Here is a 16128-nt window from a genome sequence, read left to right on the forward strand (position 1 = left end):
AAATTGAAATTGAGCCTCCTCCTTCACAAAGAAAAAGCAGTTCTCAATGGTATCCCTATTTATTTATTTTTCTCCTCAGAGTATGTGGTGCAGTTGGTCCCCAGAAACTTCTCGAGGGTAATTAAAGTGAGTCAGACTGTGGGAGCATTTGTTGTGCTGAATCTTATATTTCTCTTTCTACCCAGCTGAGTCAGAACAGCTGCTTAGCAAAAGATCTGAAGAGGTTTTGGAAGCAGTTAGAAAAAGAAGCAGGAAAGCCTGAGGCAAGAAAATGTGCCTTTATTCTGAAGACCCTCAAAATGCCTTCAGAGTACCACTTGTTTGTGGAAGCATTTTGCAAGAACCCTGGCATCACTCGTGTTATGAAGCTGGTAAGTGTGTGCTTTCCCAAGGAAAGTGAGAGATGAATGGATGCCTTCGTTCTGCGGAGGGAGAGGAAAATATGCAGGAAACCCGCAGGAAGAATTGGCCAAAGCAAGGTGCCATGGAGCAGCAGTGCTCCTGGCCAGGTTCCTGGTCAACATGTACCACCAAAACACTGCTTCTTGTGTAACAGTTTATTTCAGCAGCGGAAAGTCATCTCAGTTTATTTGTAGAGCCAAAGTTAACTCAGTGGTGAGGGTATAAAGTGCAGAGCTCGGTGTGGGGGAACAGAGTGTGCTCCCGGAGGTTCTGGCCAAGTTCATGCTCTGAAATCTTTCAGTTCTGCTGCAGGTGTGCAAGAAGGTGTGGGGGGGGGGGGGGGGGGGGGGGGAAAGGGGGTTGCAGGGCAGGTGGTTAATTTGGCTTCTGGTTAATGAGCATTAGCCCCTAAAGAGGGATCTATGAAAACATCTGTTTGGTTTTAGGGAAATCCCACTGCATTAGATGTCAGCCAGTGTAAGCCTAGCATAAGCTTACTGAGTGGAATTCTATCCTGAGAATGTGAAGACATTACAGGAGACTCATTATCAGAGAATCTCAGAAAGGTTTGGGTTGGAAGTGACCTTAAAAACCATCTCGTACCAACCTCCGTCCACTAGACCAGGTTGCTCCAAGCCCTGTCCAACCTGGCCTTGGACACTTCCAGGGATGGGACATCCACTAGCAGCCTGGAGCACAAGCTGGGGTAGATTTGGTTGGAATGAGCTTCTCTCTGCTCTGAAGTTAGAGACATGAAGGGCAGCCTTGTGCTCTGAATCACGTTTGTGTCCCCACACCTACAGCTGCCTGGAGCTGTGCTGAACACACCAAGCTCCACTTCAGCCAGTGACCTGGGGATTAAGGAAAAATTGTGCTTCCTTTAGAAATTCCGACAGTACAAAGTGACACTGAGAAATGCCTTTGCTTCTGCTGGAGGCTTCAAGCCATTTAATGTCTTGAGTGTTGTGCCGTGGTGCCTAATTTAAAACACACCCATCCGTGAGCCCTGCGAGTGAGCAGTCCCTGTGCTTTGTGCAGCAGGTCTGGCGAGGAGGCTGGGACAGGAGGATTTGTCTTACCCGTGTGAGAAGTGACTGGGAGGTAATTATGCAAACTAACATGTGAATTACAGCCGGGAGGATAGCAGCTAGTGATTATATAACTCTACAAATGGGAATGTGTTAATTGGCAACAAAACCCTTATATTAAGCTGATGTTATGCCCCACAACCTCAATTAACACGGTAAATAACCAGAACACAGTAAACAAGGATATATGAAAAGCCTGTGATTACTGAAATTATACCAACAACATAAACAGTTTGTGGCTGACCTCAAAACTTGCAGGCAAGTAAAAATAAACCTCATGTTACTCCTTCTGGTGCTGTGACGTCCCGAGTTGCTCACTCCCACCCTCCGAGGCAGTAGTAGGTCAGGACGTGCCCAGTGTTGCATCCTGGGGCTGCAGGAGGCAGGGTCTGCTTTGGAAGGTGTTCCTGGGGAGCTGCTCCTCAGGTGCCTTATCCGGTCCACTGCTCACCCTCTTTTGTACAACGTGCAGTCAAGGCTGTTTTCAGGATTTTTCTGCTCTTGTTTGCCATAGTTCCCCGATATCTTTCTTGACTTTCCTGTTTAATTAAGTTCTTCTGTAACATACACAAACTTAAAATGGGACTTAAAATTCCCAACAACATATGTTGCGTTACGTATATTTCTGGAAGCGCGTGACAGAGTTTGTTTATTCGGTGCTGTGGGACTTCCCCATAGGCTGCCTTTCCTCCAGGAATCCTCCAAACACAAATCTGAGCTTTTTTTGTTGGATTCCCCTGCCCCCATAAACTTAAATAAATGTGCTTGCACACAAACAGCTGATGAATCAGGTTATGCAGGGCTTCTGCACTGAAATTCTGGGAAACCGCAGGAATTGCTAATGTTCATGCCACTAACTCTGCTCTTCCATCTGTAGGTTGGCAAGTCACAAGGTGAGGAAATGTTCCTGAAAACTGAAGGATGTAATTGATTGAAGAAGGTGAGAATGACTCTGTCTCTTCTTCGGGAATATCTGAAGGGCATTTTGTTCTTTTCGCTTTTATTTCATCCTCTCCTTCTGCCAGTGACTTGGTCTGTTTTCCTGTGCCCTTCTCCTGCAATATTCCTTCACCATTCCCCAGGGCAACAACAAAGGCTTTTACAGTGGATTTTGCAAAATGGATACTTGCTCTGGGATCTACTTCTTACACTTCGTGTACATATTTAGATACAAACTTTCAATCTCAGGTACATCTAACACCAGGCAGAAACTGGGTTATATTCTACATTTATATATATAAATGTATTTTATATATAATATACATATATTTTATAATATATTTGTACTGTACATTCTTGGGATGGTTGTGCACAGCACCAAGAGCTGGACTTTGATTCTTGTAGGTCCTTTTCAACTCGGGATTTTCTGTGATTCTAAGATTTCTCTCCACTTCATAGGTTGAAAGTTTGACATGAGGCTTTATGTTCCAGTGACAGCTGCAAGTGCAAACCATCATTATTATGCCAGAAATGAATTTCCTTCACTTAATCCCCAGTTGCTCTATTCCTCTTCTCCCAGTGCACTCCTCTAAAGGCCTGGTTATACTGAGGTGGATTTGCTTGCTTTTCTGATGCAGGATTTGCTCAGAATAGCAGAGGTGATTGCTGTATCCTGCCTGTGCCGTACAGAAGGGTAAGAAAAGGACTGTACAGTTCTGCTGCCTGGTATTAGATACATCAGATGAACTTTGTCACTTCCAGCTCCTGCAAACACCTACAGGACCCGGCTGTCCCATCGCTGCTGTTGTCACCCTGTCTCTCTCCAGTCCTTTTTCACTGGAAAACTGGTGTCACCAGATCACTGGAAACGTCAGTTTGACAAATCAGCTTGGAACAAAGCTGAAATGTCACTCCTGGTTTTATTGTTAGTGGTTGAATTTTGGCAGCCTTTCTTCTTCCTCGGGTTCACAGAATGTAAGGACAAGGTGATTCACGGGGGAGAACTATTTGATTTCCAATGTGTCACACTTGCTGCTGTATTGAGTTTGATAGCTTTCATTTGATTAACACATCTTCCCAAAAGGTATGCCACCTCAATTTGATGGCTTAGGAGACAGGAAAATCCATCACTTCTCTCTGAGAAGGTTCAGCAGAGTTCATGCTTGCTCTGAATGATCAAAAGCCTTTACAGAGTGGGGGTGCAGCAGGCTGCCTTAGGGGGAAGGTACGCTGAGGTTTGGAGACAAGGTGGCATGAAAAGTTTCACGGAAAACCATGGAATGGCTTGTTTTGGGAGAGTCCTTAAAGCTCATCTCATTCCAACCCCTTGCCACAGGCAGGGACACCTTCCACTAGCCCGGGTTGCTCCAAGCCCCACCCAACCTGACCTTGGACACTTCCAGGGATGGGTGTTACACAACCCACCTCTGAGGTGGTAACTGAGGTTCTTGTTAATAGAATAATAATAATTCACCCTCAGGGTGAATTGGAGTGAAACAACACTGAATGACCTGTGTACATCTACAAGGCAGGTTTATATTAGAACAATTTAATTGCAGCAGAAAGGAGATTTGCAGCCATTTTGGTTCTTTTCTACAAATATATAAAGATATCACAAAGAAAATAGATAAGAAAGAAAGAGAAGGAAAGGGCAAGAGTAGATAGTGGCAAGGAAAGATGTCACCTCCCATGGATCCAGCAATGACTTGATCATTGCAATTGCGATGTCCGTGATCAGAGTGATGGTCACAGTCTTGACCTGTTGGGAGTGAGGGCTCATGTGACAAGGATTTCCACGGGTTATATATTTTCAGTCTCAGGGGGGAATGCCTTGATAGCTCCCCTAGCAGGGGAATTTTACACTGTAAGATGCAGCTGAGCCTTATCGGGAGGAGGAAATTGGCACGAAAACAAACATTACCCCACCTCTGCAGGATCTGCTCCTTATCAGCCTTTTCCTTTATCTGGAAACACTTTGCTGAAGACATCAGTCCCAGGTTATCAGGGAAATAAGAGATCAAAGGGCTCAACCAATTTATGTAAGCAAAGTTTGGTTTATCACAACGGGGCATTCCGGGCGTTCACAGCTTCTCTGGGCAACCTGTGCCAGTGCCTCACCAGGAGGTACAATACTAGCTCAGGGCAACTGCTCTTTCCTTTTCTAGTTACCCTTCTTGATTATTTCTGATTTTTAAGGGTTTTTTTCTGCAATTTTTGGTCAGATAGCATAATGGAGCGTTGGATTTCAGCTCAGGTGTCTGAAGACAGGGAAAATAATTAATTGGTGCTGAGGCACACAAGGACTGTTAGAGTGAGAATTGTGCATTTGCCTGAGCAGTGTTTGTTTGCCTTGGATCCTTATCTCTGCTTCATCCCAGATGTTCCAGTCACAAAGGTGGCATCGCAGAAGACTGCACCTGACTGATCCAGGGCAGGTGAGGGGTACATGCTGCCTGCAGGCTATTCCCTGCTGCCTGCTGCTGTGATCTCTGGCAGGTGCAGGCAAGGTGACCTCACCCTGCCAGCTGCCAAGTGTGCTGCAGCCACTCAGTTGTGCTGCCTCCTCTCCTGACACCCATCCCTGTGATTTCCTTGGTAGCAGCATTAGGAGTGAGGCTGGGCCAGTGTTCTGCTTTAATGTGCATTTATAAGGTGGAGCTTTTTGACTTTAAACCCAATAACTTTCTGGTTAATGCACTTCTGAGAGGCAGACACAGCTTAGCCCTTCGTCTCTGAGGCCTCAGAAGTACAGCAAGGCTGGCACTGCTGCACACAGCTGCCACTGTGAAGCTGCCTCTCTCAAGAGGTGACAGCTGAGAGGAAGAGAGAGAGAGAGAGAGGAAAATATTAAATGGGATGTCAGATTCCTCATGAATCTGAGACGGAAATTGGTGTTAGAGGATGGTCTTGAACTTCCCATTTTATGGGCTGCTCCCTTCTATAAATCCCTCTTGTCAGTAGGGAAAGGAGAGTCTTTGCAGTACCCTGAGAGCAGAGAAGATGTCGAGTGCTGCTGGGGAACGTCTGATGGGGGCATGGGGACTGTCTTCTCCTGCAGCTGTAAAGGAGGCAAGCCTGGAGAGTTTATGTGGCATGTGGGCTTGGTGGCCCCAACCTTCTGGTCTCTGGCCTTTCACTCAGAATTCTCACTGGGCTGTGGAGGCTGTGATTGAAAACAAATCACGTGGACTAAATGTGTGGTCATCTGTTGGGAATAGCTTTGTATAATTGTTTGGATTTCTCAGGGCTGCAGGTGGGTGATGGAGCAGCTCAGACAGTGTTCAATGCCTAAGTGACAAAACAACAAGAAAAACTCCTTGAAAGCAAAATTTTACTTTTTTTTTTTTTTTTTTTAAATACAGGTTTTCTCCCTGACTAAGCGAAAAATATTTATAGTGACAGTTCAGCTGAAATTCTCTGAATTTTATCTTGCTGCTTACACAACCCAAGCATTGCAACAGCAGGAACCCAAGAGTGCAACTGCCTTGTCATTACAGGAGCTGAGAGAAACAGAAATAGCAAATAGTACTACAGAAATGACAAGCAAAAATAGGATTATTATTCTTTCAGCCTTAATCACGTGAAGTGCAAGCAGAACCGTAGGTAAGGCAATTTCCCTTAGATGTGATTTACATTGATGATGCTCTCTTATGAAATGTTGTCTCTAATTTCTTTTTTTAACTCTTTCCTCTAACGAGACATGGTCACTGGTGTTATCTGTTACAGCCCTGTGTCCTGTCAGCTTCAGCCCAATATTTCACATGGTGCCACTGGGGACAGCTTTATTTCAAATGAGCAAATAAATGCAGCTCAGCTTTGGTCAGGGATAGCTCTAACGTGCACAATCTACTCCATTCACAACCTCAAACAACATTACTGCTTAGGCAGCCTCCAGGTAAAGAGCTGGAGTAACCTCAGTTGGTTAGGAAAGAAATTAATTGGAAGGAAAGTCCTTGATGTCATCACAGTGCTGCTGGGCTCTCAGAGAGAGATTTGAACACCATGCTGGGAACCTGTTCCCCACAGACACCCACATCTGCAATTAAAAAGGGTTAATGCTCATTCTGTGAATCCTTCTCAGCATTTACTGCTTCAGCATGACTTTGGTTTTCACTTTTCTTTCTGGAAGGCAAAGGGATTTTTTTTGTCTTTAGTACCGTCAAGAACAGGAATAGAAACTTTGCAATAAGCTCAGAATGTTCTTTGGCTCAGAACATGGGAAAGAGATTTAGGGTTGGATTTCCTATTGCTTCACACTCATTCCTGCCTGCTAGCAGGGTAATGATTTTGGGCAGGCATTTCTCTTAATGAGCCATTGGCAAAATGACCTGTTTCCCCCTAATTTACTGTTGTAATCTCTGCTGGTTTCTGGAGGTAAATGCTTCACCTTCCCTCCTGCCAGTAACCAGGAAGACTGAACTCCAGTGTCATCTTTTCAAAGACACACTTTGTTTTGTAGACAGGAAGAGCGGGGAGGTGAAGATGTTTATCACTTTCTGAGGAGTTTTATTAGAATGTTTGGGATGGATGGTCTGGTTCCACAACTTTCTTGGCAACTGATCATAATCCTCTAACCTTTACAGTGATTAAATGATGAATATCCAGAAGCAGAGCAAAGTAAAGAAGCATTCTGCCCCTTCAGAGTGGGAAAACAAAGCAGCACGGGGCTGCCAAGGGACTGGAGCCCATGTCAGAGCTGGGACTTGTACAAGAGCTCTCTGTCAGAGGTCCCCGTGCACTGTGCCTCCCACTCATGCCACTGCTGGAGCACTCTGTTCCCAGCAGCTGGTCTTACAGCGTTTTTTGATTGACTTTACAACTGTGCAAACCCCAGATATTAATAGCAGAGAGATGTCCAGTGCTTTCAGCTGTTCAGCTGTGTCGCTGCTTGTCTGGGAGCTGATTCCTGCGTGCAGACAGGGAACTGTCTTTGCTCAGGTACTTCAGTCCATGGGTTTGTTGTAGGCTGACACGGGAGGAGGAGCATGTTGGAGGCTTTGACCTGATCTAGAATGACAGGCCTGTCAGCAGAGGGGGAGATCTGTGTGCTCTGGTGAATGAGAACATCACGGCAAACACACATTTCAGTGCAGAACTCACCCAAATGCTGGCAGGTGCCCTGCTCAGTCCTGAAGCTGTCTGCATGTCAGCAGGAGAGCACACACCTTTGCTGGGCAACAAGAGAAGGGTGAGCCCTCAGGGGATTAAGAGACCAAAAGGAGCAAATGCTTTCAAAAAAGAAAACACCCTGCAGTCGCTGTGGTGACTGTTTATTGGGCACTTACCTGAAGCTGGTTGTGTATTTTATTGTTGGGAAGTAGTACTTTGTTTGTCCATGCTGACAGGCATTGTAACCTTTTGCCATGCACATCTCAATGTGCCTACAGTCATCTCTGGCCGTGGTGTCTAACTAACAAAACACAGGGCAGCATCACCTGAAAGTGAAACATTACCTCGCCTCTACAGGCAGGAAGAGGCAGGTGATGTGTAACTCCCCTGTTAACATTTTCCTTGCAGGCTGCTGTGATGCCAGGAAGAGACAACTGAAGCAGCTTTTCAGGAATTTCCCTGCACAACACAAAGTGCAACACCCCCCGAGCTTGGGGTGGGAGAGACATGAAGTTCACTCTCCCCTCATGTCGGGCAGCAGCAGTTCCCACTTCTCTCCAGACACCACTGGCTCAGCACAAGGCACTGGCTGCCTTGTTTCTGAGGATTTCCCAGTTTGGAAGCTGCAGTGGGCTTAAATGAGGCATTTTAGCTGACACAGGGATGCTTGGCTGCTCAGCCAGCCCTCTGCACTGCAGAGCTTAGTTCTGTTCCGTGTAAGAAAACAAAGGGGTTAAACACATTCTTCACAGCAAAACAAAGCTTTTAGGGCAGGCAGGCACTTGATCCTCCTCCTGCTACTACTATGGAAACATGTCAGAGCAGAAAACCTGTTGCCATGAGACTGTAAAAATAACCTCACCATCACGTTACGGAGCCACGGACTGGCTGCACCACACGGGTTATGTAAGAGCTGCTCTGACACTGGGATGTGGCACTGTGAGCTGGCTATTTTTTGTAACTCTGCATAATCTGAAGCGTGTGTGGAACTGGCCAGGGCAGGAGAAGGCCCTGCTAAGCTGGAAGGTGGCCAGGGAGCCAGGGAAATGGTGGTGCCATGTTTGAAGTTATCACGGTTGTGCAGAAGGAAAGAAAGCAAAGGACCAGGCCCAGCCCTGTCACCTGAGCAAGGTTTGACAGAAGAGGAGAGCCACTTCCAGAGCTGGAGAAAGGACAACAGCCACATTTAGAGTTCTTAAATTCTATCTAGGAATATCTTTACAGAAGTTCAAAAAAATAAAAGGCTTGGCTGGACCCAGACACTTCCCTGTAGACAGAAAAAAATCAAACTCACTGAAGTCCGACACTAAATATGATTAGTTTTCAAAAATCTTCTTATGCTCTTAAGTGAGTAGTGCTGGGGGAGCGTATTCAGGCCAGAGCAGGGAGTGCAGAAAACAGTAAATTTAAAAACCTTTGAAGAAACTATTACTGGTTACATCAATTGCCCTTTTACTACAAGACAAACCTGGTGACTATCTCTGCTCAGCCCTCCTCAGGCTGCTTTTTAAAATATACCTAAGTTTTATCACTTCATCTAGTCCTGAAAGCCTCGTTTCTGTTGTCTCTTGCCTTCCAACAGAGGAATATGTTTTCCCAGCAAGACTAAAAGGATGCTGCCTCCTCCTGCCCCTCCCTCCACATCTTAGAGAGATTCCTGACGTGCCTCAGATTTACAACTTTGCTTTGTTTGAATGCCATGGGCGTGCACAGCTCGACTCCTCTGCTGTGCTTCAGGCATGCAGTGGATTCCCAATCCCTCCTACTCCTGTTCCCAGTGTGACAATGAACCAGCTCCAAAGCCAAACCCCAGAAGCGCTCACATGAACCCCCAACAAGGAACATACACATGGAATCAGGAATGTCCCACTGCTCTGATTTTAATGATCCCACCTCCACCCCAGCCACGGGCATTTCCCCGGCGCTGTGTCCAGCACGTCCCTGACACTCGAGTTCCAGCACAGAGCAGGAAAGGGTTCGTGATCCAAGGAAACTGCAATGTTGTAGCTGAGGAGCCAAATGTTTCCCAGGGCCCCACAATGTCCTGCAAACCCTGAGGGCTGTGGCTTTTGCAGTGTGAGCCCCCTGGTTACAGTTCAAACATGTGCTGTGACAATGGCACGGCCACCTCAGCCCTCCAGGATGCGGTTGATGAGCTTCATCTCCTCGGCAGACATTGGATTCAGGTTAAACCCCTTCAGCTCAGGTTTACCTGGGAGAATGCACACAAAAACCAGGATTTTGTCAGAAAAGAAGCAAAGCAGTTCATGTTAAATTCAAGTGGGGCTGCAGGGAGGGCAGGGACAGCCCTAAAAGCTGAAGTGGGGTCACCCCAGCACACTGTGGGAGGTGGTTTAAGGTGCTGGTGGGTGATGGCTCCTCATGGAGCTGGACAAGGCTGCTGGGGCAGGGAGGGAATTGCAAACCCAGTGGGCAAGCAGCTGCAGGAACACACAGAGCTTGGGAATTTCTGGCCCCTCCTGATGTGTGTCTGCTCCCAGGCCCTGAGAAGGGTCCAGAGCGGGAGCATTTACCTTGAGCCTCGTAGAGGCGGTTGACCTTCACACGCAGATCTTTCCGGAGCTTGTTTATCTCCTCATCCAGCTCTTCCTGGTCTGGGATGAGAGAGTGGGAGTGAGGAGGACTGCAGTGGGCTCTGGGGTGGAAGCTCAACCTCCCACGGGACACTCAGAGCAGGAGCCCACCCTGGGGATCCCACCCTGCCCTCAACACCCGCGAGTGGCTTCATGCTGGATGTGCTTCCCAGGGCACAGCAGGGGCCAGGATCAGCCTGTGACTGCCCACCTCAAAGCTCAACCCTGGAGAGAACCCTGTTTATTTTTCAGGAGCACCTCTCCTGTGAGGAAAGGCCGAGAGAACTGGGATTGTTCAGCCTGGAAAAGGCTCTGGGATGACCTAATTGCAGCCTTCCAGTATCTGAAGGGAACTTCCAGGAAAGATGGGGCAAGACTATTTACAAGAGCGTAGAGTGACAGGACAAGGGTTCAAACTGAAAGAGAGTAGGTTAAGATTAGATATTAGGAAACAATTAATTACTGTGGGTGGTGAGGCCCTGGCACAGGTTGCCCAGAGAAGCTGTGGCTGCCCCATTCCTGGAAGTGTCCAAGGCCAGGCTGGATGGGGCTTGGAGCAACCTGGGATAGTGGGAGGTGTCCCTGCCCATGACAGGGGATTGCAACGAGATTGAGTCTTGAAGGTCCCTTCCAACCCAAGCCATTCTACGACCTTATGACTTTTCTAACATCTTGTTGATGACGGTTCCTGTTAAAATGGTTGAGGGGCTACATGGAGCCCTCGGGGCTGCCTCACCCTGCCGCAGCATCTCCCGGGTCTTCGCCTTCGGCAGCTCGATGAACATGTTCCCGAAGCAAACCATGGCCTTCTCTGTGGGGAAAGGAGCAAAGGGATCGGGAACGGGCTGTCAGCGGAGCCTGTCCCGGACACGCGAGGGCACGGCAGGCATCGCCAGCCCGGCCTCACCCTCGGGCTCCGGGTCCTTCTGCAGCGCCCGCAGGGCCTCGCGGTTCCGGTTCCGCTTCACGTCCAGGTCCACGATCTGCAGCGGGAGAGGGAGAGAGAGGGGCAGGGCCGGCCGGAGCTCGGGGCTACCGGCGGCGGGCGGGGCGGGGAAGGCCGAGGCCGGGCCCTACCTGCTGCCGTGACGCCAGCACGTCCTCGGCCAGCTCCTCCACCTCGGCCAGGTAGCGCAGCACGAAGGCAGGATCCCGGGCCATGGCGGGGCCGGGACCGCCACCGGGGCCGCGCCGGGTCCGCCGCCGTTCCGCTCCGGGCGCAGCCGCAGCCGCGCCGGCGGGTTCCGCGGCGGGAGGGGCCGGGGGGACCGCGCGCCCCCTGGCGGCCGCCACCGGGAGCGCTCCGGGGCTCGGGGACCCCCGGGGGTCGCGGTGGCCCCGGGGCGGGCGGGACCCGCCGGGACGGGGAACAGTGGCCGTGGGCTGGGAGGGAGGCGCCTGCCGGCGTGGGATCTCACGGTGTGGACTGCCGGCGCCTGCCGGTGTGGACTAGCGATCCCCGGACTGGCTCCGTGCCCCGGGGTGGGGATGGTCCCAACCCGACGGATCTCACCGCCCGGAGAAAGGATGGAGGGTCCAGCGGCGCTGAGCCCCGGTCTAGGGGGTCCTGGCCCCTCAGCCGGCCCCCAGCGCACCCCGCTCCCCGCAGCCCGGGTGGGCGTGGGGCTGAGCGCCTCTGCCCTGCTTGGTCCCCCTGCTCGTGAATTATTTATGACTTGTCACAGCCCGTCCCCTCTCCCCCAGCACCACCGTCTGTCTCCTCTTCCCCGCCGCTTCCCAGCGCGGTGCCGCTGTTGGCAGCTGGGCCCTTGGAGCATCAGGTGGCCTCTCTGTCCTCTTTTCCCCCCAGATCGCCATAATGGGCACTCAGAGAGTGGGGCGGCGAGCTCAGGTTTCCTCTCGTGCAGCTGGTGGCTCATCCGGAGCTCAACATCCAGGACCTGCCATCCCCAGGGAGTGCAACCAGCTGTGGTCTCAGCAGCTTGACTCACCCTCAGCCAGCCCCAGTGTCTTCAAGTTTGTGCTGGGCAGGGACCAGTCTTGGGAATGCCCTGTCAGGGCACTGCATCCATCTGCTGCCCTGAACAATCCTGCCTGAGGGAAGGGAAACATATTGCCCCTCAAAATGGTTTTTGTCCCCTTCTTTCTGCCCCACCCATCCGTGAACAAGAGGAGCCGGAGTAATGGGATGTGGGAGATGCAGGAAAACCCAGCACTGATGGGTGAAGGACCAGCAGACCTTCACTGGGTGAGCTCTCTGGTGGGAGAGGGGCCCCAACAACCCACCCAGGGCTGGTGGGTAACAGGGGACACTGGTCTTCATGCCCTGTGTCCCTGCTCTGGACAAAGCCCTGGAACAGCATCTTGGGTTTCCAAATGCAGCCCTCTCTCCAAGCAGTCACCTCTGTCACCTGCTCAGCTGCTACTTCCCTGGTGATGGTGGAGAGACCTCTAATCTGTCCTGGATCGATGCTTTGATGGGAGGGAGCCCCAGTGACCTGCCCGAGGCAGTGAGCACAGGCTGGCAGAAAGGAGAAGTCCCAGTGCTGGGGGCCCTGGCTTGTTAGCACATGTCCTTTCTGGACTCCTTTGACAAGGAGCTCCCCAAAGGGTGTGTGGTGACCCCAGTGCTGTGGCCCCTCCAGGCTGTCAGGGACAGGGAGCGCAGGGGTGGAGGGAGTGAGGCAGTGGCTGGCGGGTGGTCACCACATTTCTGTGGGCAAATAATCCCTTAAGGGAGATTACCCAAATCGGAAGATTACTGGCCCTAATCCCATAAAGTCGTTTGCTCCAGTAAACTGATGAGATCTCCTCTGCCTGCAGAGGCAGCGTTGGCTGAAGTACGGCAGCTTCAGGGCAGCGGTGGGAGCTGGTGCACACACGGGCACCATGGGCTGGGAGTGATCCACACTCACATCAATCCTGACATCAGTCAGAAAATGCAATGGGATTGGGGCTGGATGCCAATGCTGGAAAATGCCCCTTTGTCGGTAGGGGCAGCTGGCTGGAGATCTGCAGGCTGGGTCAGGGACCAGTTTCTTCCATCCACCCTCTCAGGGCTGGCTCCCTCGGAGTCCCAGCAGGACAGAGCAGTGGGGCAGGTTGCAGAGTGGGATGCAGGACATGGGACAGGTATATGGGATGCAGGATGTAGGACATGGGTCTGCTCCTTTCCTGCAGCCTCATCCCACAGCATCCACCATGGAGCAACTGGCTTCAGCTTCCTGCCGGGTGTGACAGCAGCACTTGATCCTTGTTGCTTTGATGGGATCAAGAGAAGAGCTCCTGATTCCCATGACACGTGCTGGGATCCTAACCAGAGGTGGAGCTACATTCACCTCCCAGGGGATACAGGCAGGTGACAAAAGGCTCCCTGGGCAGTGAAAGCCCATCCCTCTGGCTTGCTGCATGTGCACGGACACAGCCTCTCGAGGCTTCGGTTCGGCTGCAGGGCTGGAAGCTGGATGTGGTGCTTGGGTAGTGTGGCTTGGCTGGGTGGTGGCTGCCCCCTTCAGCAGCTGCAGACCTTGTCCCATCACCTCCCCAGCAGCCCTCGTACTGCCCAGGAAAGCTGGGAAGAGGGAGAGCTTTCTGAGTCTGGGCAGGAGGGATGGGATGGGGATGGGAATGGGATGAGATGGAGGTGGGGATGGGGGTGGGAACAGGCTGACTGTGTCCTGGCAGAAGCAGAAGGAAGCACAGTGACTCTGGGGTTGCCAATGACAGTGCAATGAAGGCAGGGTTTTGCTGGGAATGTTGAGCTGCAGGGAGGGGTAGGGCCTGCTCTCCCTGAAAAGGTGGGGCCCAGCTCAGCACAGGCATGGGGGAAGCTGCAGCTGAGGGATCGCAGAGCCACGGACATTTGGAAAACATTTCCAGGGCAGCAAGCAGCGGCTGGTGCTGTGTGCTGTGGCCTCTCCCCAGCCAAGCTCTGAGCCAGCCACCAATCATTATGGATTTCTCCTCCTGGAGCCAGCGCCAGGGGCAGACCTTCTGCTTGGAAGCTGGACTCAGACCGGGACCAGAGGTCCATTTGGACCAGTTCCCCTGGGAGCTGGACAGCCAGAGGAAGCAGCCACCTGCCCACTGCCGGGGTCTGCTTTGCTTTGCTGTGTGTTTTGTGGAAAGAGCAGGTTTGGTTTCAGCATGTTCCTTTTTCTTCCTTGCAGCCCTTTTCTGTATGCAGCCAGAAACCCTCCCTGCCTGCTGGCAGCTGCACAGGAAGCTTCAGGGATGTTTATAGGGTTTTTTTTTTCTCTCTTCTCTTTTCATGTGGCTGCTGGGGCCTGTTGTTAAGATAAATCAGACTTCAAACCACGGTCTCCATGTTTTCAGGCTGTGGATCTTTAACTGCTGTTTCAGAGGGGGTGTTTCAGGTTCAGGGAAGAAAGGTGGGTCTGTCTCTCCCTGATTTCCAGATCCTCTCTCCCTGATTTCCAGATCCCCTCTCCCTGGCACTGTGCCACCATCACAGCAACATGGGCTCTGCTCCGTCACCCAGCCAAGACAGAGTCCCCAGGGACTGATCCCAAAGAAGTCTGGGGTGGCCAGGCATTGGCAGGGGCTCTGGCCAGCAGACCCCATCCTTGTCAGGGGCTCTGCCCTGCCTGGTAGCTGATGAAAAGCTCCTTTCTTCAGGCTCTGGGATGCTGGGAGCATCCCCTCCCCCCGGCAGGCATTTGTGGAGGGGATCTGTCAGGAGCATCTCAAGGTGAGGTGTTTCAGTCACATTACCCATGGTAATACATGCAGCACGGGGAGAGCCTCACCGAGGCTGCTCCCTTGTACTGAGTAACACCTTCACCACACTGGAATGTGCCCCAGGAGCCCAGACTCACCACACCCCTCTTTATGCTGATCCCCCTTGCTGCCCTGCAAGGCAGAATTTGGAAGCTGGCTGTGTTTCCCTGATCAAACGTGACTCCCCTCGCTGTGTGCTGTGTTGTGCTGACTGTGGGCCAGGCTCCAGCCACGTGTGGGGCTCCTCTGCAGGCAGATAAACGGGGCTGAACCTTGGGGACTGAGCCTCAGCGAGCCAGAGCCCGTCTCCATGGGCTGGGGGCTGGAGCTGCCTTCAGAAGGCAGCTGCCTGCCTGCAGTCACCCTCCCTGGAGACCCACCACAAAGGAGAGAAAGCCCTTTCCCTCCCAGCAGTGCCAGGGATGCCGGCACAGTGCTGCTGCTCCTTGTGCGAGCACGTGTCCTTGGGGGGGTACAGCCCTTTGCTCTGCCAGACACGTTGTTGTGTCCAAACCCCGATGGGCAGCAAGGGGGGGAGAGGTGGTGGGGCAGCATTGGAGCACTCATGCACCCAAACCCCAGTGCCCTGGCTCCACCCGGACCTTGGCACTTCGCCCTCGGGGGTGTCCCCAAGGCTGGGGAATAACATGTGACTCTTTCAGCAGTTTCATTTCAGGAACAACAAAAGCCTGCTAGTAAACCCCATCTTTGGTTTTTTCAAAGGCGATGCACCTTCTTTCAGCAACCTGGTCTAGCGGAAGGTGACCCTGCCCATGGCAGGCAGTTGGAATGAGATGAGCTCTGAGGTCCCTTCCAACCCAAACCATTCCATGATTCCATGACTCTCTCTCCAAAGCAGGGCTCAGGTCCAGCCCAGCCAGCCCCTGCTGGGACTCCCCTGCCTCAGGCACAACCCTGGTGGTCTGTGGCCCTGACCCAGCCCTGGGGGAGCAGAGGCACCCACCCCTCCACCCCCGGAGACTTTGGGAGGTTCATCCCACCCTGGCCCACGCCGGGGCTGGTCCCACGGGCAGGCTGAGCCTTGGTGACCGGGGGAGCCCGGGGCCGCCCAGCAGCTGCCTGGGGAGCTCCGACCCTCGTTGGGCCGGGGAGGGGATGGTCTGACAGCTCGGCCGCTGCCCCGGGGGGTTCCACCGGCTCCGGGGTGGGGTGCAGGGGGGGTCCCCGCTGGCACCGCGCGGTGCTCGGCGGGTCCACGCGGCTCTTCCCGGCGGGGACCCGGGTGGGTCAGTGCCGCTCGGGGGAGGGGCCGGTCGCCCTTCCCAGCGCGGGGC

The 16128-nt window shown here is 52.1% G+C and overlaps 1 protein-coding gene and 1 long non-coding RNA gene across 2 annotated transcripts; one reads left to right on the top strand and one right to left on the bottom strand.

The window, feature by feature from the left end:
* Window positions 1–1681: 1681 nt before the first annotated feature.
* Window positions 1682–3319, top strand: LOC113948336. Its single transcript, XR_003528106.1, has 2 exons — window positions 1682–2430; window positions 2889–3319. It is a non-coding gene; the product is annotated as an uncharacterized LOC113948336 (long non-coding RNA).
* Window positions 3320–9402: 6083 nt separating this feature from the next.
* Window positions 9403–11341, bottom strand: PDRG1 (p53 and DNA damage regulated 1). Its single transcript, XM_027645841.1, has 5 exons — window positions 11210–11341; window positions 11040–11115; window positions 10869–10943; window positions 10073–10153; window positions 9403–9750 (listed from the first exon to the last, which is right to left on the bottom strand). Exons 1-5 carry the CDS (start codon window positions 11291–11293, stop codon window positions 9668–9670), a joined length of 399 nt encoding a protein of 132 aa, XP_027501642.1. The 5' UTR covers window positions 11294–11341; the 3' UTR covers window positions 9403–9667.
* Window positions 11342–16128: the final 4787 nt, after the last annotated feature.

The sequence above is a fragment of the Corapipo altera genome, unplaced genomic scaffold, assembly GCF_003945725.1.
Source record: "Corapipo altera isolate COAL_440 unplaced genomic scaffold, ASM394572v1 64, whole genome shotgun sequence".
NCBI lineage: Eukaryota > Metazoa > Chordata > Aves > Passeriformes > Pipridae > Corapipo > Corapipo altera.

Bases quoted from the DNA above. Each gene is read 5' to 3' on its own strand.
- PDRG1 (XM_027645841.1), bottom strand. From the start codon at position 11,293: ATGGCCCGGGATCCTGCCTTCGTGCTGCGCTACCTGGCCGAGGTGGAG. The intron at 10,154-10,868 runs GTGAGGCAGCCC...CTCTCATCCCAG, and splicing joins CCGGGAGATGCTGCGGCAGG to ACCAGGAAGAGCTGGATGAG. The intron at 9,751-10,072 runs GTAAATGCTCCC...GCATTCTCCCAG, and splicing joins CCGCCTCTACGAGGCTCAAG to GTAAACCTGAGCTGAAGGGG.